The sequence below is a fragment of the Colletotrichum godetiae genome (genome assembly GCF_030913485.1).
Source record: "Colletotrichum godetiae strain CBS 193.32 chromosome Unknown BDP55scaffold_1, whole genome shotgun sequence".
Classification (NCBI taxonomy): domain Eukaryota; kingdom Fungi; phylum Ascomycota; class Sordariomycetes; order Glomerellales; family Glomerellaceae; genus Colletotrichum; species Colletotrichum godetiae.
The window spans coordinates 2,515,249-2,542,293 of record NW_026851249.1 but is presented as its reverse complement, the minus strand read 5'-3'; the positions used below and the strand labels follow the sequence as shown (position 1 = coordinate 2,542,293).

General features: G+C 53.1%; 4 protein-coding genes across 4 annotated transcripts; 1 reads left to right on the top strand and 3 right to left on the bottom strand.

The window, feature by feature from the left end:
• Positions 1–9,248: 9,248 nt before the first annotated feature.
• Positions 9,249–11,437, top strand: BDP55DRAFT_625757 (uncharacterized protein; the record flags this gene model as incomplete). The annotated part of the gene is made up of 2 exons (XM_060571524.1): positions 9,249–9,308; positions 9,398–11,437. The coding sequence occupies 2 exons, from the start codon at positions 9,249–9,251 to the stop codon at positions 11,435–11,437; spliced, it is 2,100 nt and encodes a 699-aa protein (XP_060437303.1).
• Positions 11,438–14,485: 3,048 nt separating this feature from the next.
• BDP55DRAFT_641887 (uncharacterized protein) lies at positions 14,486–15,050 on the bottom strand. The gene is made up of 2 exons (XM_060573427.1): positions 14,680–15,050; positions 14,486–14,622 (listed from the first exon to the last, which is right to left on the bottom strand). The coding sequence occupies exons 1-2, from the start codon at positions 14,868–14,870 to the stop codon at positions 14,577–14,579; spliced, it is 237 nt and encodes a 78-aa protein (XP_060437302.1). The 5' UTR covers positions 14,871–15,050; the 3' UTR covers positions 14,486–14,576.
• Positions 15,051–17,446: 2,396 nt separating this feature from the next.
• BDP55DRAFT_722726 (fumble-domain-containing protein) lies at positions 17,447–19,115 on the bottom strand (the record flags this gene model as incomplete). The annotated part of the gene is made up of 3 exons (XM_060578640.1): positions 17,447–18,360; positions 18,415–18,697; positions 18,768–19,115. 3 exons carry the CDS (start codon positions 19,113–19,115, stop codon positions 17,447–17,449), a joined length of 1,545 nt encoding a protein of 514 aa, XP_060437301.1.
• Positions 19,116–24,197: 5,082 nt separating this feature from the next.
• BDP55DRAFT_23555 (uncharacterized protein) lies at positions 24,198–26,283 on the bottom strand. The gene is made up of 4 exons (XM_060566177.1): positions 25,322–26,283; positions 25,182–25,238; positions 24,877–25,089; positions 24,198–24,798 (listed from the first exon to the last, which is right to left on the bottom strand). The coding sequence occupies exons 1-4, from the start codon at positions 26,177–26,179 to the stop codon at positions 24,376–24,378; spliced, it is 1,551 nt and encodes a 516-aa protein (XP_060437300.1). The 5' UTR covers positions 26,180–26,283; the 3' UTR covers positions 24,198–24,375.
• Positions 26,284–27,045: the final 762 nt, after the last annotated feature.

Sequence of the window (27,045 nt, the reverse complement as noted above, 5' to 3'; positions counted from 1 at the left end):
GACATTCGGGCACACCGCGGCAAGATTCGCCAACATGGACTACAAACCTCATCTCTCCACATACTCAACGCAACGACAGACTCTGAAAGTCAGCAGCTATCACAAAATCATTCTCGAGACTAACCCGCACCGTATTCTCCAACAATATCCCGTGAGTATCATGCCATAACTACCTCGTATTATGGAGCCGTGGCCGTGATTACCCATGTCCCACTTGACATCAAACAACTCGAGACAGGTTTTCGATTTGCAAAGCCACCCGTCTGGAACTACAATCGCCCGTCTTCCAAACCGCACACCACTTACGCAACGGGTATCAAGCAAGTCTAAGCCTCTCTGAAACGGGCCTTCATGTTACCAAACAAAAAAACGGTTACTTGACCCCGAACGGTTTAAAGCTGTATTCCTATTCTCTATCAACTAGGTAAACTAAACTCCTCAAGCATGCCTCTTCCGACCCGAAACACACCTTATCCCACAAGCAGGTTCCATCGCGAGAGATACCACGGAAGAGAAAAAAACACGCAACTTCACCTCGTATCCTATCCAAGTCACCTCCTCGAGTCTCTACCGCTTATACGACCTTGTCTTACAGTTACACACCGAACAAAAACGCCTCTCCACAAAACGTCAACGTCAATGCATCAAAGACAGACGCACTCACAATCAACCACGAATTTTGCTTTTTCCAAACTTACGAGGTCGTAATCCGTCGTTGCTTATTCCCCTGGAACAGACCCTACAGTCCATCCACCTCTACGATCCCGATTTTGCCGAGGAATCACACTTGTTGCTCCCCAAAGGATCTCAAAGGGTACCCACAAACGGTCGGGTACCTGCATGAGAATACCAAACAAGACAAGTCAACCAAGGCCCTTCCAAAATGGTTCGAATTTGACGGAACGTTGCAACCTGCGAGGCATGTGATGGATGCAACGGCAACGCAGCGGGACCGAATTCACCGATTCTACAACCCTCCCTCCCCGCGGCCCCCGTAGCTTGACGTCTTGACAAACACTCACACGCAGCTCTTACGTCAAAGTAAAGCCGAGAATCAAAGCCCGCTCGCCTGATATACCCGTAAACATAGCATAAGCTCGTCCCACAAGCATGAACGATACCGAAAGCCATCTTGACCTGAAATCCCATCCAACCCACCTCAAACACAGCCTTCCCCCTTCTCCAGGAGACCAGTCTACTATTCGTACACAGGGCAGTGACGGGCACCTCGAAAAGCCGGGACCACGGGGCACCCGTACCCGCCTTCATTACGGCAGATCGCCATGGTCAAGTTGACGATCGCACTTGGCCAAACTAGCAAGAGCAAAATAAACAGCGTTCCGTTTCACAGCCACCTCCTCGAGCCCCGCGAAGGTAGTGTATCCGTAGGGCCTTGGTGCTAGAGACAGGACCTAGGAGGGAAGGAAAAAAAACTAGATTGATGCCCCTGTCTGCCGAAGCGAAGCCGCGAGCGAGAAAGCTGGCCAGCAGGAGGAGGGATACCACGACCAACACCATCGAGCCTCGTGTCATGAAACCGAACCATCCCCGCCCCCACTGGCCGGCTCTTCCATCGCTACCATAAGTTCACAACTCGCTCAGTCTTTATGCTACACCCTTGGGCCATGATAGCCATCTCGATATCCCTATCTCTCCCCACAGCGGGAGAGAGGGGATAACCACGCCGAGAGGGAAGTAAAAAGGGACCCGTCAGTCAACCAACATTTTGCCGTCTGCATCGCATTTGTGCGGAACTGCCGGGTAATTTCTTCCTCGACGAACGAGCTTCACAGCCACCCTGTACGTCACGGTAGGGCTTGCATAAAGAACGCGATGCTGAGTTCGGATTGTCCATTATGCATGTTTGGCGGGGTATGACATCGAAACAACTAGGGATCGGAGGCCTAGGAGATTTTTCTTCTGCGCCCCTTTGCAAGAGTTCGGATGAAGAGGTTAACAGCTTGACATCAGCTGAATGGGATGAATGGGATACCCCCGACTGCCACGACTGCCACTGGCAGAGAGGAGGGTGTTAAACGCGGCTATTGAGCAGGATCTTGACTCGCGAAGGAACAGTACGATAGACTTCGCGGGAGTTACGCTGACCTTGCCTCCCGCTTACATCGCAGGGTGGTGTTGAAAGATCGATTGACTTGGCAGTCAACCGACTTAGCTTCTGACGGGAGGAGCCCGATCAGTATATCCAACTTGATTCTTTCAAAACTTGGGGTTCGTAAATAATGACCCAACGCATGCTGCTGTTGTTGAATGAAGACCAACCAGTGGCTGAAGGTGAGCCGCGCTGGCAAAAACGGTTTCGACAGCTGTCCACAGGAGACTCTCGGGGATTTGGTAACCCTGATGCAGGGGTCGGGCCATTGAGTTCCTCTTTGGGATTTCAGCGACGACCCCGGCCATCACCGTCAGGGTTGCACCGTGGAAGACACTCGTTGGAGCATAGGACACCGGACGGGGTGGTCCCTGTTACGCACCTGGCCTGTCTTCCGGTAGGTACCAGGGCAACGAGGAATGCGAACAGCAGGCCATCCATCGCGGAGTCGCGGGTGTCGCTGAATTCCCGGAGTGGACTCTCCGCCGCGAAAGGGGCGCCGGTGCTCGCAAGCCCGGCAACGGAGATGCATCGGAGGACCAACATTGCTCGAAAGCGAAGACGGCCGGCCCTTGCTCCCAACTGTCTTGTTTGGAAGATCCTCAAAGTGCCGAGGAAACAAATGCAACCTTGACAAGAGAGGTCGCTGAGAATAGAAGCTCAGGCGGGCCTTGGGAAATGAGAAGAGGGAAGAAACCCAGTGAACCATATGGCTAGAGACAAGACTCCAGGTCACGCCAACGGAACCAGGCGATCTCATGATCGGGACCGAGCCGTGATTGCGTTCTCTCTCGCAAACCCCCGTTTTGGATGGTCTGATTTCCTCTTTCGTCCAGCCAGGTATTGAACCAATCTGCGGGATCAATGATCGACGGCGAAGACGGGGCAGATAGTGTGCGTTCTGGGGAAGGCCGCGAAAGCTCCGGTTCGCGGATACAGTTGTCGATAATTGATTGGACTTTCAATATTTCATCTCGATAGCGACCACAGCGTTGACAACGAGATGAGCGGCACGGTGTTCATCCTCTTCTCGGATACCGGCCTGAGGAGGAAGATGAAAACTCAATACTTGGAATTTGGGGATTGAGTTTTTTGAGGTCTCGGACGATTCATGATGGTGATGCTGGCTGATCTTCAAGCAAACCCAGCGCAGGGTCCAACGATAGACAGCTGGTCGCAATATCCAGGGACGCCTGTCGGGAGTCGTTTTCCACGGAAAGGATGGGTCATGATGCCCATGGCGCCGCTGTCTGTGAGGGCGGTCGGAGTTTAGGGGACCACGGCGGTCAGTTATGTCATCCAATCTCCCCTAGTCAGGTCAGACCGTCAGGGCCAGGCTCACGGTCCTCGGGCGGTATCGGCTCAAGACAGGCCGCTCGAGCCTCACAACTTGTCTTGGGGTTGCCCGTCAGAAATAAACAGCCATACAGATATGGCTGTCGAAAAAGTTGACAGCTCTGAAGCAAGAAAGAGTGTTGTTTCAGCCATACGCGAGTGGAAATTGGAGGATACTTTGAGGACCTAGAACGGAGGCAAGACGGTCGTATTGCTGGCGACTTTTGGCATGGCTCGTGTTCTCAGATTCAGGTGAGCGTGCTCGATTAGGCAAAGCCCCCCGGCTGACTCGGCTCTTTCTAGCCTGGTGGGCATTCGATAGGGCAATCGGCCGACGTCATGCTGGCAAAATCAGTTACTCTTCCGTAGAGTCGGTTGCGAATAGATGATGGATTGGGCGCCAGAGCAACCTAGAGTTGTAAATGTCGACGCTTTGGTCGATGATCGAAAACTGTGCCTCGAATAATGACTGCAAGGCGAAGAATTTGGATGGATTACTCCGTACACTGTAGACTAAACATCTAGGCTTGTAATTACATCTGGGCATAGCCGCCTGGCTCCCAACAGACGGCGACGCTGTCTTTGACCGTTGACGAGTTGTCTCAGGTAGAGAGGCTGCTTGCGAAAGACTCGATAGGTTGTGGTGAAAAGCGGTGTCTGGGTAAGGCGCCTGGCATCCCGCATTCATCACGTAGTGCCGCGCGGTCTGGCCAGCGCTTCTCGATGGATTGCAGACTGCATGGCCTCTTAGTTAGGCCCGATACGGGTCCAGCCATCGTGCAGCGGTTCGGCCACCCACCGAAGAGAAAAAAGGATGCTTAAATCTAAAACAAAATCTAAACCGAGAAAAGGTTGTAGTTTGGCGATCCACACACTTGAGGGAGCCTAGAAGCCGTGGCTGTGAATCGAGAACGAAACCACCGCTGGCGTTACGTTGTCGCCAAGGTTGCAATAAGCCGTTGTGTCGCCCTGATCATTGGGTCCAAATTCCACAAAGAGGTAGACTGATAGTCCACATTCGGATTCGTTGGCTTCGGGTGGCTGACCTGGTGAAACAAACCGTTTCCTCGGAACGACTTCTTTGGATGGCAATCAGGCCAAGACACTATGGATGACTCTTTGGCCTGTTATTCTGGACCAGTCAAAGGCCAAGCATCGTGACGTCTATTGACGTGTGGGTTTGTAGTGACCCGAGGCTAGACAGCCGCACAGCGGGTTGAGGCCATTCGAAGGGTTTGCGAGGCTCGTGGCGATGGCCAGTACAGGTATCCGTATATGCTAGGCCGAAATGTAGCTGGCGAGCAGGCCTTTTCCGGAAGCAAATAGAGGCCCAGACGGATCAGTCAACATCTCCGATTACTACTGGCGGGCCGTTGATTTTGGTTGATCTGGGCCGGTTGACCGAGCCGCGGTATCTTGGCAATAAATTGGAATTGAATATACCCAACACGATATAATATCGCTTGACAGGCGTGGCAACCAGACTGGGTACTAGATCGAACGATTTGAACCGAGCCTATTTTTCTCGGAAGAGGGTAGGCGGCGTGGCGGCGCAGGGAGCAACAGCGAGGGAGGGAGGTGAATCGAAAGGAAGCGAACAACGCTCAGAGCTATCGTGGAGCTTCTGGCCAGAGGGTCTGAGCATCGTCTACTAGGATGGGAACCAGTGCCGATGGATTTGGGCAACAGGGCCGACAGCTCGCGTCATGATCGGGTAAAGCGTACCTCGAAGATCTAGGACCCCCGGGTTCCCAGGTATTCCTATTCTTCTCTGAAGGGCATAGCCTCTCGAGATTCCGGCGTGCCCTTGCTGACAGACTTTTCCTTCGGGAGCAAGGGGTCTAGGGTAGCAGGATGGAGAAGGACTACGATCGAGGTGGACTATGGATGCGAGTGTATGGCCATTTGGATGTGGGTTGATGCTTTTTCCTTGCAGAGTTGGGGATGATGGAGTCGAGCCTCGAGGTGAATGGAAGTTGAACTGTGAACCAGGGGGAAAGAAGAGGCGGAAGGACCACGTCGTGAACAAGGCGCCAGGGGCATGAAGTGAAGAGTTGTGGAGTGTGTGCCCCCGGGCGAGCAGGGGTGAAGAAAGGAACAGGGGAGAGGAAGTCTCTCCTCCTTTTGGCAAGGCAAGGCAAGGCAAGGCAAGAAGCAGGGGGAGAGAAGTGGCAGGGATGTGAGGTAACGTCCTGGGTTGCCCTTTCCCAAGAGGTTTCCTTTCCGCTGGTCAATGATTGGCTCCGAGGTGCTGTTCCTGCATTAGCGCAACGAAGAAGCTGGCGCTGTGGCTGAGCGTTTCAACTTGGACTGGGCAAGGAGCCCCTCGCTTGGTGGGAGAAGACTCGAGAGGCTAGGAACAGCTTGAAGGAAGAGACAGGCGGCAAGGAGTCGGGATGCAAAGCGAAGAGTGTCACTGACAAGCAAAAAACAGCCCAAAGCAACCCTCTGGCTCTCAAAGGAGCCGTTGTTCGGAGCATGATAGGACAAAAAAGGGCATGGGCGGCAGGGAACCAGGAAGTTGAGTTGATTCGTCGAGTAAGTGTCTTGAGTCTTGACTCCTTGAGGCTTGAGTTCAGGTAGGTGCGAACAAATTGTCTGTTGTCTCTTTGGGAGCGCAACTTCAGATGATCTGGCAGCTGTCATTGGCTGGCCCCTTTCCACCGCCATGAGCTTCTTTCGTCCAATGCTTCCGTCCTTCAGGTGGGAGTACCGACGGGAGGTACACCAATGGGCCCAGGTGTCTATACACGGGTACGCAGAGTGGTCCGCGTATTATCAGCTTCCATCTATCTGGAGTGGCTAGGGTAGGATGGACCAAGAATCGATTTTGCAGATGGGGAAAAATTGCCAATTGAATGTTGGCCGGCTCCGTCTCTAACTGTGTACGGAGTTTATCGGTCTGCACTGCTGTCGCAAGATACCGCGTTGAGAGACACACTCCATAGAGTGAGGCTGAGATGGATACGGATGCAGGCTGGAACACGGTTAACAGCATCAACCTTTCAAATTAACTTTGGCGACCTTCTGCTAGGCCGAAAATACACACGGGTAATGATTACGTGCAGCATCCAATGCCTCCATACGTGCCTTACCGCCGTGTTGATCTCCAAAAGAGCCCCAAAGCGCTGGATAGGCTGACGTTAGGCGCGGAGGCCAGCGTATCGAGGCACCCTGGGGCATCCCATCTATCCCGTGTATTGGAGGGCGAAAGGCGGCGGCGAGTCCGTTTGAGACGTCCAGATTCGCCGTAGTTCAACCCCAGAGACTCCAGTCCGTAATAATCCACGATTGGCTGGACGTGATGGAGTGGGGTCTTTGGATGGATGGCGGGTACCTGACGACGTACCTGGGCTGCTCCATCTTTTTTCTCCTTCTGCCCCTGACTAAAAGTCATCGAGGGGAAAGAATTGGTGCACCCTTGGGGTTACAATGTCCAGAGTGCAGAGTCGCAACTGACAACCAAAAGTGTGTGTGAAGTTACAGAACGATTACCAAATAGACTGGCTAACAATCAGCCATTCCCAATGCGGGATATGGTGCTGTTGCAGCGAGTCGCAGATGGCAAGCCACGGGGTCACTTAGATCGGGGTAGGCGCCCGTTGTCCCCTCAAAAGATCCAAGAGGCGTCTTTTCTGCTTGAGGAGATTCAGACTCGCCGTGGCGTCCAGCCCAAATTTCAGACCAAGCCCGGCAAGAAAAAAGCAAGCCTCTGGGGAAAGTGTAGCGCAAACGGCCAGCCTAGAACTGCATTCCAGACTTTCGAGTCTCTCAGGTCATCTTTACTGTGTATCCGCCGCACCTTACCACTAAATGAAGGCTCGAAAAACTGCATCAGTCTTTTTTAGCAGTCGACACTCAACAGCCTGCAGGGGGCTTGGAGAGAGGCAGCTCGCAGCTTGGGCCTTCTCACGTCGTCGGCGACGGGGTCTCTTTAGGCAACCCCTGTCCCTGCTCCTTCCTGTTCCTGAACAGGACAAGATGGCAAGGGGGGGAGGTCACCGACGGTACGTACCTGACGACTTACCGCCCGAGCGTCACGGCGGCGGCAAAACAAAGCGCAGAACTGGCAGATGGCAACTTTGCAGTCTGCATCCTTCACCGCGGTCCACGATCCATAGCCTACGGTTCCTGTTCGGATACAGCATGCACAAAAGCAGTCAGCCAGACTACTGTCTAGGACATGCAGACAACCTGCTGCTCCTCGCTCCCTCCAGTCATCCAAAAGTTGCAGACGGCGGTAACAATGCGTACGCACCGGCCTCACCTCATCTCCATCCCGCAACTCACAGACTCGGCCCAACATCTCACCATCACCAAGCCCAGTCCACCGACGCTGTCTGGCTTGTCTTGCATTCGCTTCCCGTCCTTTCCGTCCGCCCATGGCTTTGACGGATCGTCGACACCTTCATCTTGAGCATAACAGGCGGTGCTCTTTAGTCTCGGTCCTGCATCAAGCACATCTCCACATGGCGTCTGTTGCTATCCATAAACACACTTCTCGATCTCGCCCTCGGCCGTAGCATATCGTCATTGTTCACCGAACAGCCATCCCCATCTTCCCCCTAATCTGACTAAACCCTATGGCACCGCCCAAGCAACTGCGGATCTCTCCCATTAAGCACCATCACACGGTTATGCATGAGCATGAAACTCAGCCTGACCTGCGAGCATGAGCATTGCCTTTGTTCCGGAAGGCTGAGCACACTCAATCTCAACATCCATCACTTCCAATTCGTCAACCACGTGCCGTAAGCTCCATGTAGTCTATGGAGGACCTCCGGGACTTGAGCGAGGAGACCACTGTCCAACCATCTGGATAGAGACACACACAGAGAAAACCGTCGGGCTCCAGCGAGTCCCGTCTTCATGCTCAAGGATCAAAGGGGTTGTCCAGGGGCTGCAATGCCCAAATGCCCCTTCTTCGTCTGTTCCTGGCTCCGATCCAAGCAAGAAGTCGCTCGAATAGGAACCGTTCAACCGCTCAGGTGCCGGATGGGAAGAAGGCAGTGCTGTTTCTGGCCCCATCCTGCAATTCCCCATCTCCCAGCCCAGTCTTCAGTCGCAGCACCACCAAGCAGTCTTGTTGGAGAACGGCCCCCTGTTGGCGGATGGGATGGCCTTCAGAGCAGGCCGGCATCAAACCCGGCTTCGCTTTGCCTTGCTTGCCATGCCCTCCGGTGACCTCTTCTCCTTTAGCCTCCATGATCCATCCACCCATCCCATATCCACATCTGCGCCCACCACTGCACCACGGCCATCCATTAACCAGTCCACAGGCCCCCATGCCTAGTGCAAGTGCTGTCCACATCCATGGCCATGCCACGGGTCCGCTGTACCTAGTCCGTGCAGCACGGCCTTGCACTTGCACCTCCTGCCTGGATCCACCCCGTCTCCGTCCCTCATCCCCGTTCGGTCCTCTCTCTTAGTCTGCTCAGTCACTCAGTAAGTCAGTCAGTCTGTCTGTCTGTCAGTCTCCCACCCCCCCTGGCAAGTCGCCTCCTCAGGTGAGGGTGAGGACTAGGAACCTCACACCCAACCATCCCCAGTGATAGGAGTCGTCGTTCTTGTATATAGACTCTTCTTCTTCCCGCCCATGTTTGCTGTTTCGATTCTCATCCTCATCGAACATTCTTTCCTACTTTCGTTCTATCAAACAACAGTCCATTCGCTTTCTGAGTGTAAAGTCATTCGCTTCTTTACTCTCAACTTAATACCAACTTAGTTTTTTTTCTTCCTCCACTTTCACTAGAACAAAGTATCACTCTCACTCAAAAGAAAGAATCCTCGTCCATCAGTCAAAATGAAGAACAGCGTTGCTCTTCTGGCCCTTGCCGCCGGCGTCAGCCAGGTCACTGCTACCGTAAGTTCTCACATATTCAACTCCACAGTCGGATCTCACATGAGATCTCGCCTACTTTTTTAGTCGGTGATCACTAACAAGCTTCACAGGGCTGGAACAAGTTCCCTTCCTTCAACTGCCCCGAGAACACCGACAACAAGTGTGACGACAAGCAGAAGGATGGTTTCTCCTGGGGTGACTTGAACACTGGATCGTTCAGCAACTACGGCGGTTTCGACTTCAAGGGCTGGACCTGCGGAAGCGATTTCTCCAAGCGCGATTCTCTCGCTCCCCGCACCTTTGGCAAGGGCAAGGTCATTGAGGGCTCTTGCGGAAGCAAGAAGGAGACCTCTCCCTCCTTCGGCTGCGGCTCCGGCACCAGCTCTCCCGACAAGTTCTCCATTGTCCACTTCGACGTCTCCGTCGAGTTCGACTGCGACCTCGAGTTCCACTACGACATGCCTGATGGCTCCAGCTGCAAGCACCGTTCTGCTTGCTCCAAGTCTGGAACCACTGTCAAGAACTCCCAGTGCGGTGGTGCCAAGAACGTCACCATTGTCTACCCCGAGCAGCCCTCTAAGCCCAAGACCACCTGCGGTGTTGGCATCCACACTATCAGCTTCGACTGCAGCCCTCCCCAGACTACTGTTCCCCCCAAGACCAAGACCAGCTCTTTCGCCATTGCCACCACCCTGAGCACCAAGACCCATGACAAGCCCGTCAAGACCACCTCCGAGGCTGAGGCCACCTCCACCGCCGTTGTCCCCTCCGTCTCCAAGCCCACCAAGCCCGTTGAGGAGACCACCGAGGCCACCAAGCCTGCCACCACTGGCCCCTCCAAGGAGACTGAGACCGCTCCCGTTCCCACCAACGGCGAGACCGTCTCTTCTGCTCTCCCCTCCATCTCCATCCCCGCGGAGTCGACCACTGCTGTTGTTCCCTCCGTCACCAAGCCTGCCGAGACCCCTATTGTCTCCAAGCCTACTGAGGAGACCACCGGCGGCGTTGTTCCCTCCGTCTCCAAGCCTGTCGAGTCCGTCCCCGTTGAGTCTGTCACCAAGCCCGTCGGCGGTGAGACCACCTCTGCTGCCCTCCCCAGCGCTTCCGTCCCCACCGTCCCCATCAACGGCACCCAGCCCGCTGAGACTGTCCCCGCGACCGTTCCCGTTCCTGAGACCAAGACCACTGTCTACGACACCACCTCCACCGTCTACACCACCCGCGTCGAGACCGTCACCTCCTGCGCTCCCGAGGTCACCAACTGCCCCGCCAAGTCCCACGCCGTTGTCACCGTCACCGTCCCCGTCTCTACGACCATTTGCCCCGTCACCGAGACCTTCGTCCACACCCCCGGTGTTCCCTCCAAGCCCGCCGCTACCCAGCCTGCTGGTGTTCCTTCCCAGGGTGTCTCTTCCCAGAAGCCCGTCGCCTCGGTCACTGTTCCCGCTGGCCCCGTTGAGACTCTTCCCTGCCCCGATGTTGTTCCCCAGTGCTTGAGCACCTGGATGTTCTCTTCCGGCTGCACTGACAACTCCGACGTCGACTGCTTCTGCCCCGACTCCAAGTTCGTCGAGAACGTCTTCTCTTGCATCTACTCCTACGGTGCCAGCGACGAGATCATCTCCAAGGCCACTCAGTTCTTCCAGGGTATTTGCGCTGCTCACATCCCTGAGAACCCTGCCATCGTCACTGTCCCTGCCACCATCACAACCGCCATCACCGTCTCGGCCACCAAGCCCGCTGCCACCAACCCTGCCGAGTACACCACCGTCACCGTTGACAAGACCATCGTCGTCCCCTGCGTCACCTCCGGCACCACCGTTCCCGGCTCTTCCACCACCGCCATCATCAAGACCACCCTCGAGGTTCCCCACGTCTCCTTCGCCACCAACTCCGCTTCGGTTGTTGTTCCCGTCCCGGCTCCCTCTGCCCCGGCTGGAACTCCCGTTGCTCCTGGTGCGACAGCCTCCTCCCAGGCCCCGGTTGCTCCCTACCCTACCACCCCCGCCGCTGGCGCCAGCAAGACCACTCCTGTCGGCACTGGCGGTGCTGCCGTTCCCACCACCACTGGCGTCGTTGTCGCCGGTGCTGGCAAGACCACCTTCGGCCTTGGTGCCGTCGTTGCCATTGCTGCCCTCGCTGCTTTCTAAGCTGGGTAACATGGCTGCTTTCCCTCCCCTCCTCTACTAAGATGAAACTTACTTGAGCGCGGAGGAGAGATGCAAACCCCAAAATTTTCTTACTGTATCAAGTCGCTGCACGCACACAAATCTGTAATCTACAAGCCCGCAATTTTACATATCATTCTTACGATCCTTACGAAACAAACACATTGCATAGGTGGTTTTTATAGGTCTGGAAAACATTCGGTGTTATCACATAGGCTTATATCCCACATTTACCTCCATTTGGCCGCGATTCTTTTTAATAGAGCGCATCAGAAAAAAAGGGTGTTGGAAGATTTTTATACCCCTTGGCTTGTTGGATTAATACTTAATTAGCTAGTTCCTTTCGAGAGGAATACCAATGCGCTCTACAATGACTTCCTTGCTCCCTATCTGCCTCGTGATGTGTTCCAATCATCTGAATTAAAGAGAGATATCTTCCGATCCAGCTTGATCATGCAGACTGTTGTGAGTAAGTATGCTCCAGCTGCCCGTCATCGAGGTCGCAATGAATCATGTGAGGTTGTAGTTGAGACGGCCCCGGAAATGAGCCATTGTTTTGCACCGACTCTCCTATCCCATAACATAGGGGAACAGGGAAATAATCTTCAACTTCGCATGATTTTCCGTGTTGAAGCGATATTAATCAATTTGATCAAAACCCAACCAAAGTGCGTTGACCCAAAAGTCATGTTGTACATTGGCCGGTTGTTTGAATGTTCACGGGCTCACCGGTGTGCATGGACCCCCCCTCCCCTTTTTTCACAATGACAGGACTACCGTCATCCATCCATCGTGGGGTTCTCAGGTCCTCGATCACATGATCATCGCCTTCTTGGATTGTTGCATGGCTTAAGTGCCTTTGGACCACTGTAGAGTTGGCAATCAATCTGTAGGCTATTCTGATATGTTCATTTCTACGGTCCCACGCTATCAACGCCATTTGGAAACCTTGCTTGTCGATGAAGAAGGGGGATCGTTTCTGCGGAAGACAGGTTTTGGCTCCGTTGTAGAGAGTCGGTATCCCCTTCAGCTTTTAAGGAGCCTGGTTTGTCTACGAATGAGATTGTTCGCTTAAAGATGGCCTGCACTTGGATATAAGTCGTGTTCGGTCGTTGGTAGGGCGAGTGAAGATCGGCTGATCTGAATTCCTTATTCAGCTTCACGACTTGTTTGCGGCTGAACTGAATGGTACGCATGTTGGCGATGAACTTGTCAGACTCTTATTGAGGGTACAACGTACAATGAGCTGATTTTCTGCCTGCCTAAAAATGTCCAGAGTGACATCGGAACAAGTGCAGTAACCTGATCATGGCTGGGCGTTCACTCATTCTGAGGACATGGGCTTCAGAGAGACCACGTGTTGAGAAAGTTGAGAAAGTTGAGAAAGTTGAGAACGTCTCCCTTGTTCCGATAAAGTAGGTGCCCCCGTATTTAATTAATTTCTTAACGTACTATGCAGTACTCCAGCTGGAAACTTTCCTCATGTGCAGAATCACCGAGCTCTAGGTCAGAAAAGATCAATTTCAAGCACAAGCTCTCAGCTACCTAGATTGGACACTGTGGTTCCCGGCTTTCGTGAATCATTAGATCTCTTGTTCACTCGCATCGAGTTGTCTCAAAAAACTGACGCCGAGTTGAACGGGAATGAGTTGGCGATAGACTGCTTGGGTCGAGAGATGTAGCTTGATTACCTGGTAATGTGACAGAGGGCCTCAGCGCTTTAGGAGACTTGGATCCGTCGCCGTGTCTTACTCTATGCGCTTAAGAATCTACAGGCTCATACTGAATTTGCGTCTCTACTTTGTGGCAAGGTCATATGTACTCCGCCATACATTCTGCCTAGCTGCATAACTCCAGGACGGCATCTACAGGCCGTTTTCGAACCAGACTGCTCCACACTACTGCTTATAAGTAAGAAGATCCATACGTTGTCTTCTCGTCATGACAAAATTTCAATAGCTCCCAAGTCGTTCTTCGCCTTTCCCCGGCGTTTCTTACACGACCCCGTACGTTTGGTCGTTAGCCCGTCGGCGCCGACCCGATAATTCGGAAGTGGTCCCACTTCTGCGGTGCCTCGGTCCCGGCTTCGGAGACTACGACGTTCAACGTCTTATGTGCCTCGGAACCACCCCTCACCCCTCCTCCAGTAGAACCGCCCACCAAGACTTTTCAGATCTTCCCCATCGTGATGGAATCACAACCAGGCACATAGAGTCAACCCAGATCGTGCCTATGAAGGCGTCAAGCGTTATGCTACAGATTATACCATGTCTTGTCTTTGATGTTTTTGATCACATACACGTGCAATCAGTCCAAAAGTCTACCGATGCCGCTTTTGGCCCAATGCCTTGAGTTTTAACTCGTTAGCGAAAACGAGAATATCCAGTCGGCACCGGCGAACGGAGTGGATCCCTCTCCGATAACCAGCGACGGAGCCCCCGGAGACCAGAACATGATCTATAATCCATCTTTGAAATATGGAGTCTGTCCAACACTTGAGACATCCTGTGCTGGTTATCGATAAGTTCAGTTGACACCAAGCCATTTGATGATGCCATGACGCCGGTCAGGCTTTGGCAAGCCGGCTTATGCCGGCGGAATCGGTGTCTCAGGGAGGGGGTCGCGTATCCACTGTGGTCCCATTCCGAGTCATCAGAGTTCGGTGAATGGGAAGGAGGGGATGGGAGAGAACATGTTGCGCGCATCGTCTTGTTATACGATGGCCATGGTGAAGATTCTGGCGGAGGACTTGATGTGCCTAGTCAACCGGCGTCGGGAGTTACTAGTTATGCTCCATTACACACTTACCACATTGGCCCAGACGTCAATTATTGAGAATTGACGATCAAGATTCTATCTACCTAGGGCCTGACCATCTTCCGTAGAGATCGTCATCAAAAGTCGGCATAAGGACCCTTGGCCGTGTTACAACGGGCTGAGGATATATCACGACAGCCCTCGGGAGTCATTTTCATAAAACACATAGGCTGTAGAGCGAATCTGATAATTCATCGCCATGTCTCTATTTATCTCGCTACACACTAGTCTTACACTCTCATCGCTGGCTATGCAATCTCTCATGCTTGTATCATACACTAGTCCGTTCGCAGGCTTTCTAATTCTAGTTCGTGGCGCAAGCAGTGTACTTCTTCGCGGCGTCGGTTGAGCTAATATTATGTTAGCAATGTTTCTCATCAATCGTTTGTCGTGTAGAAGCGACTTACCAAGCAGTGATGCAAGCAGCGTCCTTGTTGCACTTGTCGATGCAAGAGACTTGGTCAGCAGCTACCTGCGTCTCACAGGCGGCGATGGCACCGGGGTCCTTTCTGGCCTCAAGAGTTGAGTCAATGGGAGAGGTGGGTGCGGCGGCGACCATGGTGGCGGCGAAGATGGCGAAGACAGCGGAGAACTGCATGTTGACGGTGTTGATGTGTGTGTTGAATGTTTAAAATTGGTATGTTGTGTGATCTCTACTCCGTTCAGGCTTAGATGTATTGGTAGATTCTTGGTTTGTGTGGTGGTTTGAAGAAGGCTTGTGTGTGCGACTTGTAGAAGATTCTCAATGTTTGATGTTGCAGTTGTTTATTGTTTGTTTGATGGATTGGAGTGAGAGGAAAAGCCTAGGTTGGGCGGGTATTCTAGCCAACTATATACATTTTCACAAACCTCCCCGTCACCCAACATCCTTCTCATCCGTCACCGCGATCGACTACCATCTGGGAGACGCCAGGCTCGCAACCCTGCCTCAACAAGACGCATAGTCCATGCCCAGACCACCCGCAGGGCTCAGCCGAATGCGTGGGTATGTGTGTGTGTCTGCCGGACGTCACTTCACGGGAGACAGGGATATCTGACAGCAATGACAACCGCAATGATGTAATGCCCCGGGCTCCCACTACCTTTTCATTCTCTCAACCTCTACGCAGTAAGCTTCATGATCGCGGTGGGGGACCGATTCCCTTCCACCTCTCCGTATTCGGGTCCGCTACCTTCGCCTAAGCAGTAAGCAGAGCGGTCGTCCGGGTCTGCCCTTGGAAAAGTCTCCCGATCTACGCCCTCCGACTCCGCAGGGTCCGGATCAATGACCTGCGGTTCCCTCCTACGTAGTAGTAAGCCATACCTTCTCGCGATCGGCTTCCATATTAGGCAACCATAAGGAACTCTGTTGTGAGTAAACACGCTGTCCGGCAGTCCGTGCATAGCCTCGATTACCTACGTCTGTTCATGCAAAGTAAGAAACATCAGACGACACACCGCGGCTGGCACCTCGGCATATCTTTCTTACTGCGGGTGGGGGGTACCGGTCTGTGACGTCGCGTAGCCTAGTTGAGTTATACTTGAGACGAAAAAAACGGCCGACTAGAGCAGGTTCCAGAATCATAATCGTTGGGCTTTACTTCCTTGAGCATAGTAAACCACTGCCTCGGGATCTTCTCGTGCGAACAGCTGAAAGTAGGAATTCCCCGATTCGTGTGCTTCCATAACCCTGGGTTAGGTGACGTTGAGGTGTGAGAGAGACAGAGACCGTTCAGATGAGTTTTCTCCGTCGTTTCCTTCCCCCGTCGTTGCGGCTTCTAGACCGGACCCCGTTGCGAACGGCTACGTCGTGGACTTGTGAGGCTTGCGGTGGCGGGACGGTGACGTTTTTGGTGAACTCTGTCGGAGGGCTGTACTGAGACACTTTCGTCGACGAGCTTAGGATCGCGGGATCTGGACTGGCGCCGACGATGCCTCGGCCGTGACGGTCTTGCGGTCGGTAGCGGTTGTTACCCTACTCCGTGGAATCAAAGTAGGCAGAAGCACTTGCTCTCACTGAAAATCTCATCATGTCTAAACATGTCTCCTCACGCCAGAAGCCACCTAGAGTCCATAATAGTCAGCTAATCAATCCCACACTCGAAAATCGCAAATCAGACCAAAGTCCGTCTTTACAGCCCACTGGCCTATACTAAGTCAGGTAATCGCTTGTAAAGATCTTCAAACTATTGTTTTCCACAGGTGACGGTGAGTAGGCCAGGCACTATCTTAGGGTTAGTCTACCGATCCAGAGTAAATACGCATAACGTTTAGAGTTGCCGGGGACGATTCCCGAGTCTTCCACAACCCATATACGTTTCAATGTGCCCCGTCTACGCCTCTCCAAGGTGCCGAAAATTTGTGGGTCGACTCTCGGAGTACATGTGAATGCCCGCTTCGTCCGGAGCCATGTAGGTAGTCAAAAGTCATACGGTAGTACGGAGGGACGGGAATGACGTAGAGGTATGATGTGTAGGACAAGGGTTGGCTTGACGACATTGGACGTAACGCTGACTACAAACCTAGACTTCTGAAGATCCGAACAGGCAGCCCGGGTAACATGAGTAGTGATCAATCTGATGGGCTGTTTCGATGATGAACAGCGAGATGATAAACTGACGTTGTCAAGAGATTTCCACTAACTGTAGAGTTGATAATGACAGCCCGTGATCGTAAGTCAGATCTTGCTTGCTCTTAGACTGACCTGCCTCCCAACCAGATGACCATCCACGCACAGACCTGGGCTGAAAGACTGCCTCCGGCTGTGCAGTACCTTCAGGGGTTGTCGGGAAGGCTCAGAGAAAGCCTCGCAGCTTGCCTGACACCTCTCACATGAAGATGAAATGAGGACCCGATCCATTTGGTTATAATATTTGTAATGTTTGCTGACAATCCAGGGCCGATCTGTAACGACAGGCCAGCCGAGCTATGATTGATAACATTAAACTGGTAAGTATGTGGTAAAAAAATATAATGATATGTGCCGATTAACTGGCCACCAAGCCGGTGTGATATCTTTCAATCTCGCATCCCCATATCGCAAATGCTCTGCCATCAAGCGTCGAAAATGCCAGAATATACCGCGCCGCCTGCCCGCACAACGCCCAAAAACTTGGAAGAGTCAACCACGTCTACCTTCGCTCCTTTTTATGAATGTAATGTTTATGTGTTGTTTTACTTTTTCTTCTTCTTCACCTAGTCGCGACCTGATTCGCGCCCAGAGTCCGAGGCGTAGTCGTCGACAAGGCTCTGCATCTCAACGTCGTGTATTCTACGATTCTGAATACGCATCTCCATGGGCTCTGGTTGCTCAAGAGAACCACGGCGCCCCCAGTTGCGAGGTTGGCGCTTGAGGAAAGCTCCGACGGAGCCTAGGTAGCCCTCGTGACGGAGGAAGTAGGCTTGCTTCTTGCCTTGAGACCAGAACTTGATGGCGTAGCTGAGGGTGTTGATCGTTTGTCTGTGTCCACGGATAAAAGATCCCCCAAAGTAGATGTGGTCCAGGTTGTGGGTCTGCGATTGAAGGAAGGCGATCTGGCCAATATTGTTGGATATCGCATATAGCAGCGAACGCGACACATCTGCTCCAGAGAAGGGCTCTTCTGAGGAGTGCTCTGCTGCTTCATGGGGGCTGTCTTCAGCTGACGCTTCCGGAGGCGGAGATGTGTTCTTGTTATCGCCGTTGTGTAGTCCCCCATGGTCTTCTGCTTCGTTCTCGGCCGTGCGCTTCATGCGGAAGACCTTGCCGAACGAAGATGCGATTGTGGTGCTCTTGAGGCCAATCTTGCCATAATCTCCACCGTAGATGTCGCCGACGAGCATGTCGACCTTGGCATTATCCCCCCGCTCTGACAAGTCGAGCATCTCGTCAAAGGTGCGGGCGCCCGTGAGGAGCGAAAGGAGACCCCATAGCGTACCACCGCCAAGTGAGGTTCCGCCTACACGTTGGTATTGGCGCGGTCCCGAGACCTTGAGCATCGAGACGCCGGAGCCTATGTTGACGAGGAGGTAGGGGTAGATGTTTTCTGAAGGTGAGACAAAGTGCATGGGGTCCGTTTCGCTGTAAGTGAAGACTTCGCGGGGTATCTCGGTAATGAAGAAGTCGAGGCCTAGAGGTAGGTTAGCACCATCGAGTATGCGCCGAGAGATTTCCGGGGACTGACCAATTATCAAACATTCCATCTCTTCCTCGCGCAACACATCTACGCCCAGGACATCCCGCATCTTGTCGTAGAACTTGAAGGCGCCGCCTCCCGTTGCCATAACGCTCAATTCGTTCGGTTGAGAGCCATTGAGGGCCTGCTGCTTGTCCTTGAGGTGGCGCATGAACTCAATGCAGTCGTCGATGCGATCGGTCTCGAAATTGAGAAAGTTGAGACGACCGCCGGGCTCGGTAGAGTGCGCCTCGCGCGTAAAGTAGACGAGCTTGATCAAGGAACCGCCAATCTGCGCAAATAAAGGGGATTAGCAGCTAGACAAGAAGGCAGAGCCAGGTATTGAGAGGGCAGTCGCATACGTCAACGGCGATGTGGCTCACAACGGCATGGTGGTTGGGCAGGCGGATATCGCTCGTCTCGTGGTGGGTCGGGGAACCTCGGCCATTGCTCCTCGGAGAACTCGAGTCCGGATCGACGATGAAGGCGCCCTTAACATTGATGCGGACTGAGCCTGGCCGGATGATGGTGTTGTCGATTTCCTCGGTGCTCGTCATTGTCCGGGCTCTCGTGCGGATATCGGCGCCGGCCAAGACTACAGGCTCGGAAGGGTTGTGTTCGCTGTCGATGGTGTTGTTGAGGGTGTTGTCGTCGTCTTCGGGTCGGGGGTCCTCTATGGCAGAGCCTCCATGATCAGGCGCAGGGCACATGCTCGGTCTTTATTTGGAAGTGTGTGTGTGTGGTCGTCCGGCGCGCGGAGACGGAGGAGAGGTCGGGTGGCTTGGGACGGCGCAATTCATGAACTTGGGGAGGGTCTAAGAGCTATGTTCGTAGCCGTTCGCGAGGAGCACGGAGGACGGGCTGGGGAGGTTGCGTCGGACGGTGGTGCGGTTGTTCGGTGCTGGGCTGGTGTCGGCGCAGGGTTCGCCTTGCGCTGGGCGTCAGTTCGCTTCGGAGTTGAAGGAGGCGGGGAGAAGCTCGTCGGAGGACAGAGAGGAGTGTTTGTCGAGGGCTTTGGGATTGTGGAACGCACTCGACGATTTTCAGTTGAACGTGACTGGGACCCTGGACCGATAAAAACTGCAATGCAAGTGATACCTCACAATTTATGAGCACCTCGAGTTACCCCCCTCCTTTTCTCCCCTTCAGCGACAAAATGCGCGCGCGACCCCCGCGTCGTATCTCCGGAAGGTTCGTTATCGATAAGCGGCAGGTCAGATGTACTATTTCCTATCTGGGCAAGTGCCTAGGCACTTTCTGGGGATTCGGCTAACGGAGCTAGGACCTAAGTACTTACCCTAGGGAGGGACCTTACCAAGGTCCCCTCCTCTACTAAGATACCCGTCAACCTCTCAAGTTTGGGAGCTTTTAGGTCAGGTGGATTGTTGAGGTCCCCAATGCCGTTGGACCGAGGCTTTCAGGGTAATCGCCAATGAACCTATCCCCTCATCATCGTGTACTTCCTTTTCTCCGCAAGAATTCGGACATAGACACGAACGTCGTCATTCGTGCGACGTTACCTCTGGCTTTTTCGGCAGCCATGCAGATCCCCTTATTACCACACACCCAAGGTACCTATCCGACAGCCGACCCGATTGTGCCGCCGCCCATCGGTGTGGCTGTCGCTGTGCAGGCCAATCGATTGCGACCAACTGTAATCCTGAGATTGCAGTAGGTTCGATCAATATCAAGCCTCGAGCTGCATCTCATCATTGGATGCGCTACTCCCAACAGCCTTTTCTAAGCATCACATGCCAGTGCAGCTCAAGTGCCATAGCTCGAGGGTCGGTCGGGAGAGAGGAGCTCACATAAGTCTGACTGTCAGCAACCATCTCGAATTCGGTCTTGGGCTTGAACCATGGGATGCCGCCACGTCACTTGACCAGCCGTGCGATTACTATGCAGATGAAATCCAGCTCAGGTAATCCACCAGGAAGATATTGTCCTAGCGCCGACATAGTTAAACAGCCGTCCAGCTCGCACAGGACTTGGCTCATCAGTGTGCAATCCAAGGTATTCAGGTAGCTACTAACCTGCTTTACTCGATGTAAGCATGCAAGGAAATAGCGCTTGTGTGAGCTACTTACTCGGGTGTTGATGTTGCTTATCCTACCTTCAGTGACTTATGCTCTCAATGTTGGAGATGGGGGAAGATTCCGCTCACTCTCTAGTGCCAACGGAGAACCCGTCAGCGAGCTACCGGCCGGACGGCTGATGTGGCCCACAAAAACGCGGCGCCCTTTGACATCATGCCCGATGACCCCCGATTCAAGTGAAGACGAACAGGAGTCGGTATAGACAAAGGACCAATTCCCACCCGAAACACCTCTCGAATGATTCTATCTTATCGGCCCAAGAAACATCATGGAGACTAATTCATTATCTTCCAACGAAACTGACACTGTCAAGTCTTCCGAATATTACCACTGCAATAAAGAGCTGGCGACTCTCACTCGCGACCGCACTGCATAGGACGAGCTTTAGGTTGTCCGCGCCCAAACCATTTCCGTACTAAATACCATGAGGAAAGAGTGCGCGAGTGTGCATAGAATTCCATGATACCAGAGACCAATAGAATTCCAGAGGACGTTTTATTATACTCCGGACCCCGGACCCAGGAGGCCTGGACAAAACCCGAACAGAATCTTCCGCCTCCGGAAGCTAGCTCACACTAGTTTGGAGGAATACGACACGATGCAGATAGAAGAGCAAACACTTGGGGTTCTAGGCAAGCCGGCCGAGTTGCGTACCAACGCGGGGTGGTCTTTCTCCCAAGCAGTGGCCAGGCTGCTGAAGCCCACATGCAGCAATCCCGCCGGGTAGTAGGCCCTCCAAGACCAGTTCTAAAGACGAGAGCCAAGAGTGATGGGCCAAAATACACAGGGAGTCACTTGAAGAATTAAGGATATCCGGACGGGCTAATTATTGCAGGATTCCCACTGCCGATACCTCAAGTCCCAACAAGCACGCTTTATGACGATAATCGAGCATCGACAGACTATGCACTGAGACAACCTCATACATTTCCACCGACTCAACGACATCCAAACGGACAGTCCTATTCACCCCGGTACGCCATGGGACAGACACCGGATGAATGGAGTCAACGGGTGCCAGGGACTCAAGATCCTTATTATTCACAACACCCGGGCTGGAGAAAACCAGGTCCATGGACGCAAAATCAGCAGCCTCCGTCGGGCTATTCTGGTGGGGAGGGACCATGGCACCAGCCATGCCGTCGACTTTCAGTAGTGGGAGAGGTTCCCGCGTAATTGAGATGAACGGAAGCGACTTCGACAGGGAGATACTCCAAGGAAAATGGGATCCTAGCACGGTATCATCGCGAGGTCTTGACCCGTCTCAGCAGTATATTGAGGTCAGTACACCTCATCACCTCATCCAAGACAGAAATTAGCAAGATGCTGGCAAGATTCCCAGATACGAACGCTTTTGTGGATAATTTGGCGAGTATACTGTTGTGGTTGTGTTCGAAAACGTTCAAAATGAATTTCATTTAGTATGGCTCACGAGAAATATGAGAAATATGAAAATCGGTTCGTGTTTTGAGGGAACAAAAGGATGCAAATTGTCTTGCTCCTTTAAAGTATCCACATATTCGCGGCTGCCTTAAAACAGTGCTTGGTGCCAGTAGCTCAATACACGCTGATGAGATTACCTGGAACACTGTGTGGGCGTGAGTACTCGCTTCAAGCGTACAACCACACACCCGTGACCAATCTATGTAACATGTATCAATAACACATTCAAGATCAGCGCCGTCCTCAACAGAGAAGCACCCCAGAAGCACCCCATGTCTATGTCACGTCCTCCCGCTAGCCGTATTTCAAAGTGGATAGAGTCGACCTCCAACTTGATCTCCTGAGGTGGTCCGCAGCTGAATCTAAGCTATGAAAATAAGGTGGCGGATGCGAGAATTTCACACAAATACCAAGTGTGAAATTATCCATCGCGAGTATCACGAATCTAGGCCAGGGGTCACAAGCCTGCAGTAGTTTCTCTCACTCATATGACGATTGATTTCAAGTACCCAAAAAAGCTACGTTTCTTACGTTTCGTCGCCTCCTGTTACATGAAAAGGGCCGACAGCCTCGCATGATATCCTTGCTCTCTAGCGCTCTCAGCGCTCCCGTCAAAGACGAACACCTGTCTATCCCACTCTTAACAATGTTCAAAGATCAAAAAATGAACAGCTCCTTTTGTTTCCAAATTTCCAGTACTAATCAATGTGTATATATATAAACTCCGAATTTGAAAGCAATTCGATCACACACCATTGGCATTCACTTGGTTCTATCAAACACTGCGTGAAGAGAAATATCCCCAATCGCCAACACCTTCCGAAGAAGTACCAAGACAATCCCGAGCAACCCGAAACATATCAGAAAATGAGTCAACAGCTGCGGCAGATCAGTTAAAAGATCGTACAAATGACTGAGGACCGGGATACTTCCCGAAGTTCATATTGAAGTCGTGATACTTCCAAGGATATATCGGCAACAAGTCACTCGAGAATCCTACGGAAGACAAATAATCGATAGACTATTGTAAAGTTTGTTTAACCAATATGGAGGCTACAGCGTCAAGGTTTAGATTCTTGGAAGGGTCGGGCAAGTAGTGATATAACGATAATCAATTATTTAAGTCCCCAGTAAACTCGCAGCGTCAAGCACAGTTGCAAAATACGATCAAAGTATAGTGAACATCTTTGTTGCGCGTCGAAGGTTGTGATTACTTATCTGCTGTCACGACCACTGGCTTCTTCGCGTCTCCACAACATTATTGTCACTATGTGTTTCTGGGGAATAAGAAGAGCAGCCGCAGAGTCAATGAGTGTATGACGCCCTAGGGAGCTCCAGGTATCAGTGGTCGAGATGCTTTCTAGGCCACCGCTTAGACCGCAAAGTCTCACGACTACGCGTGCATGTGGTCAGGATGTCCAGAGCCTGGAACACGTCTTCATGGCCAAGACAAGTGAAGCATGAATCGGAGACGGCCCTTTTCGCTTCGGCGAAGATTGTACAAGTCAGCGATGTACTCACTGGGCAGTTCATCCTGCTGAAATGTTGCGCACTGCTCGTTAGCCACATACCCCGCCTGGTATCTCGACCATTCAACACGTGGCGGCGAACGATCATGGGGTGGGGGGAGTTGAGATGCCAGTGCTGATGTTGATCGTTCTCGTCTCTCCATGTAAACCCGGATATCTAAATTATTGCACACGTTTCTACCTCTCTATCATGGGGCTCCTCGTCTACTGAGTCCCCGTTCATTCGAGCTCAAGTACCTCGACTGTCAACGACTAACTCAACCAGCCAGTCACTCAATCGGTCATGTATCAAGCACCCAAAGTCAAAACGTTCTCGTCTCCTAAAGTACAGAGTTCTCCCCCCAAGGGAGAAACCAACCATTTGGTATCTCTCATCGAAACCCCGCTCCGTCGTAATGCTCATGAAGGGTATTTCCAAAGTCTCCCCGTTTGAAAAAAAAAGATGCCTCCGTAGTGATTCGTCAAAACGCCGGAGAGTCCCCCTCTCTCGCCGCGGAAGCATAGAGAAAAAGATAGGGAGCCTAGTAGCTCCCTCCGAACACCTCATAATTCAATAGCGAAATGCTCTTTCCCCCTTTCATGAAGCCGAGAATGTGAAGAAGATGATAAGCCCCCATAATCCATGGTAATACGCACCCCTTCGCTGCGGCCTGACAGCCTCGAGTGTGCTCCGTTCCGTGATCTAATCTTGCAAGTTTTCGAAGCCCCTTGCTGGGCTGAAGGTCCTGTTTTCTCTTGTCGGTTTTCTGTTGTCGGTCATAACAAAGCATCAAGTCGTGATACGCCCCTCATCTTCTCTCCCCTCTCCCTCCCCTGCTCAAGTCGTGTGTTGTTGAGCCAACGTCGTTTTCAAATGGTGAATCTTCTCCTCCAAACAGTCTCTGAAATGAGAATCTCCCATTTCAACGCCACAGGAAATCAGACGGCTTCACCGGCCTCCCCGTAGCATGCGAAATAATCCTCACATTCTCGCACGCGTCCTCAAAGTCGTCGTCCATGTTGTACTCGCGATAATACCACCCGCCCGTCCGCGGGTCCCAGAAATCCCGCCGGTGCAGCTCGGGCGTGTGCAGACCCAGGTACGACATCCACTGCGTGTGCTCGCGCAGGATGGCCGGGCTGCTGACGTCCTCTGGGCCGAGGACTGTGTTGATGGGCTGCGAGATGGACTTTTGTCCGCGGGCGTCGCGGTCATTGAACATGAGCATCAGGCGGGAGGCGATTTCCTTGTCGATTGCGCTGAGGGGTTGGCCGTGCTCGATGCGGCCGGCGAGGGATGTCAGGTATGATTTGTGGCCGTTCTTTCTTGGGGAATGGAGATGGGCCTGATACGGTGTTAGAGATCATGATTCAAGAGATGCGTTGAGAAGAAACAGCGGTCAGTCTTGTTGGCTGTCTCGTACCTTCATCTCTCGCCGGGTGTCTGTCAGAAACGGGCAGTTGTCCATGATGCACCGGTAAATCTCCTTGAGGTAGCCCGGCTCAGCCACCGGCGGCGGACAACAGTGGGTCGTCGGCTGCGAGTCCGGCAGGAAAGACACCGGCCGGCACTTTTGACAAAGGCCCCGGACGCACGGCTCGTTTCCGGGTCCTTCATGATCGAGGTAGTAGTGTAACTGGGGGTCCCCGGCACTTGTCAACTCATAAAGTTCGCCTTAAGACGGGTTTGTCTTAAAACCCAAACCGGCGTGCGTTCAAAAAAACGTACCTCTGAACATCCCGGCCGAGAGAATCCGGGGTCTCTCCGGGCATCTGCCGGATTTGGCTGCGCATCTTGTAAGCATTTGCTGCCTCTTCTCACTGGGGACATCATCTCATGAAACAGAAATGAGTGTAGCGGGCACGTACTATCCTCAGTCCAATCCGGTCCTTTTGACTGACATCACCCCGAATCACTTTGGCGGGCAAAGGCATGGCGTTCCATCGCAGACAGCACATGGAACACACGTACTTCCTCGGCCAGCCAAAGTTCCCCTGCGCGTCCGCCACCGCCTCCGATTCCTGGCACCGCCACCCGATGCCGTTGCCATACTCGTGGCGACTACGTGAGAGGCCGTAGTAGTCGATGCTCCATCCGGTCTGGATCTGGTCTCCGTTGGCCACGGACCGCGATCCATCCACCTCCGTCGGGAGAGAGAACTCCTGCGGCGCCGGGCGGCCGACGGCGTTGCCGAGGTAGAAACCCGTGTCCCCGTCTACGCGGACGAGAACGTGACGCGGCTGTGAGGGCTCGGCGGCGGATAGGTCGAATGGGTTGATGATCCCGGCAGCCGGAGCCGGAGCGGGCTGCTGTTGTTGTGCTACCGAGGCGGAAAATGTGCCGTCGTTGGTATCACCTTGGCTATGAATATCCCCGCCGCCGCCAGGGCCGGTATTTGCTGCACCTCCTCTCGTGATGCCCGCCGAGACAGACGACGAGGCCGGGCCACTAGTAGCATTCGGTGGTTTACCAAAACGGGGAGGCCCCGTGCCTTGGCGGCTGCTACTGCTATTGCCGCCGCTGCCGCTGCTGTTGTGCGAGGGTATCAAAGAAGCAGCAGGCGTCTCGCGTTCCTGTGGCTGGGCCTGGACGACAGCCGGACGTGCTGGTGGCCATTGTTGGCTGTACATGAGAGACCCATGATGTGGCGAGGGAAACGGATGAAAATCACCTCCCCCAAGAGAATTCTGATGCCCGACGAATCGATTGGAGACTGTCAGGCTCATATTACGCGGGGGCGAAGATGTTGTGCTTCTGGAGGGTGCTTGAAGTAAAAGGCGGCAGAGCCGGGGACGAAAAGGACCCCAAATGTCTGGTTTGGTCTGGTCTTGTCTGGTCGTGCTTCGTTTCCTGATCCTGGTCCCTGGGTTCTGGTTTCCTGTATCCTTGGGCGTTTACGTATCTGGCAGCTTGCTCTTCTCACGGGATCTTCAGCTAGGAAATGATTTGATTGATGCTGCTGATGCTGGCCTGCTGCTCGCCCACGGGTAACTGCAGATGGAAAAGGGAACACAAAGTACGGAGAGAGAGGCGAAGAGAAGGGACGGGCGGAAGCGAGTCGGTCATGTACGATGGAGCGGAGAGATAGATCTCAGACAAACAGCGCGTGCCGGGAGTGGATGAAAGTGATGTACAGACTTGTACAAAGAGTTCAAGCGGGAAGTGAATGTAGTGAAGAAAGGACGGGAGATGTAGGAGGAGATCCGGATTGAATGACGCCCCCTGCGCTGGGTCGCTCACGATATTTTGGTTACTGGCTGGACGGACGACTAACTTCCCACCGCTGGGCAGCGGGGGGATCGGAGGGAATCCCTCAAAGAGCCAAGGTACCATCCAATGAACCCAATCGCAATTCCCCAGCACCACCAGTCCATGGTATCCAGCGGTTTTTTTCTCGCTGGTTGCTCACCTGAATCAAAAAGAAAAAGAAGGGCAAGGCGAGAAACTACCCCCCAGGGTGGCTGGCCCTAGTCTCAGAGTATCGCGAAAAGGAAAAAGCAATGCGCGTTACGGATGGATACCCACACACTCTCTCTGTCTCTCAGAGTCTCTCTGCGGCCTGGCCCCCATCACCCTTTCAGTAAGTATCTCT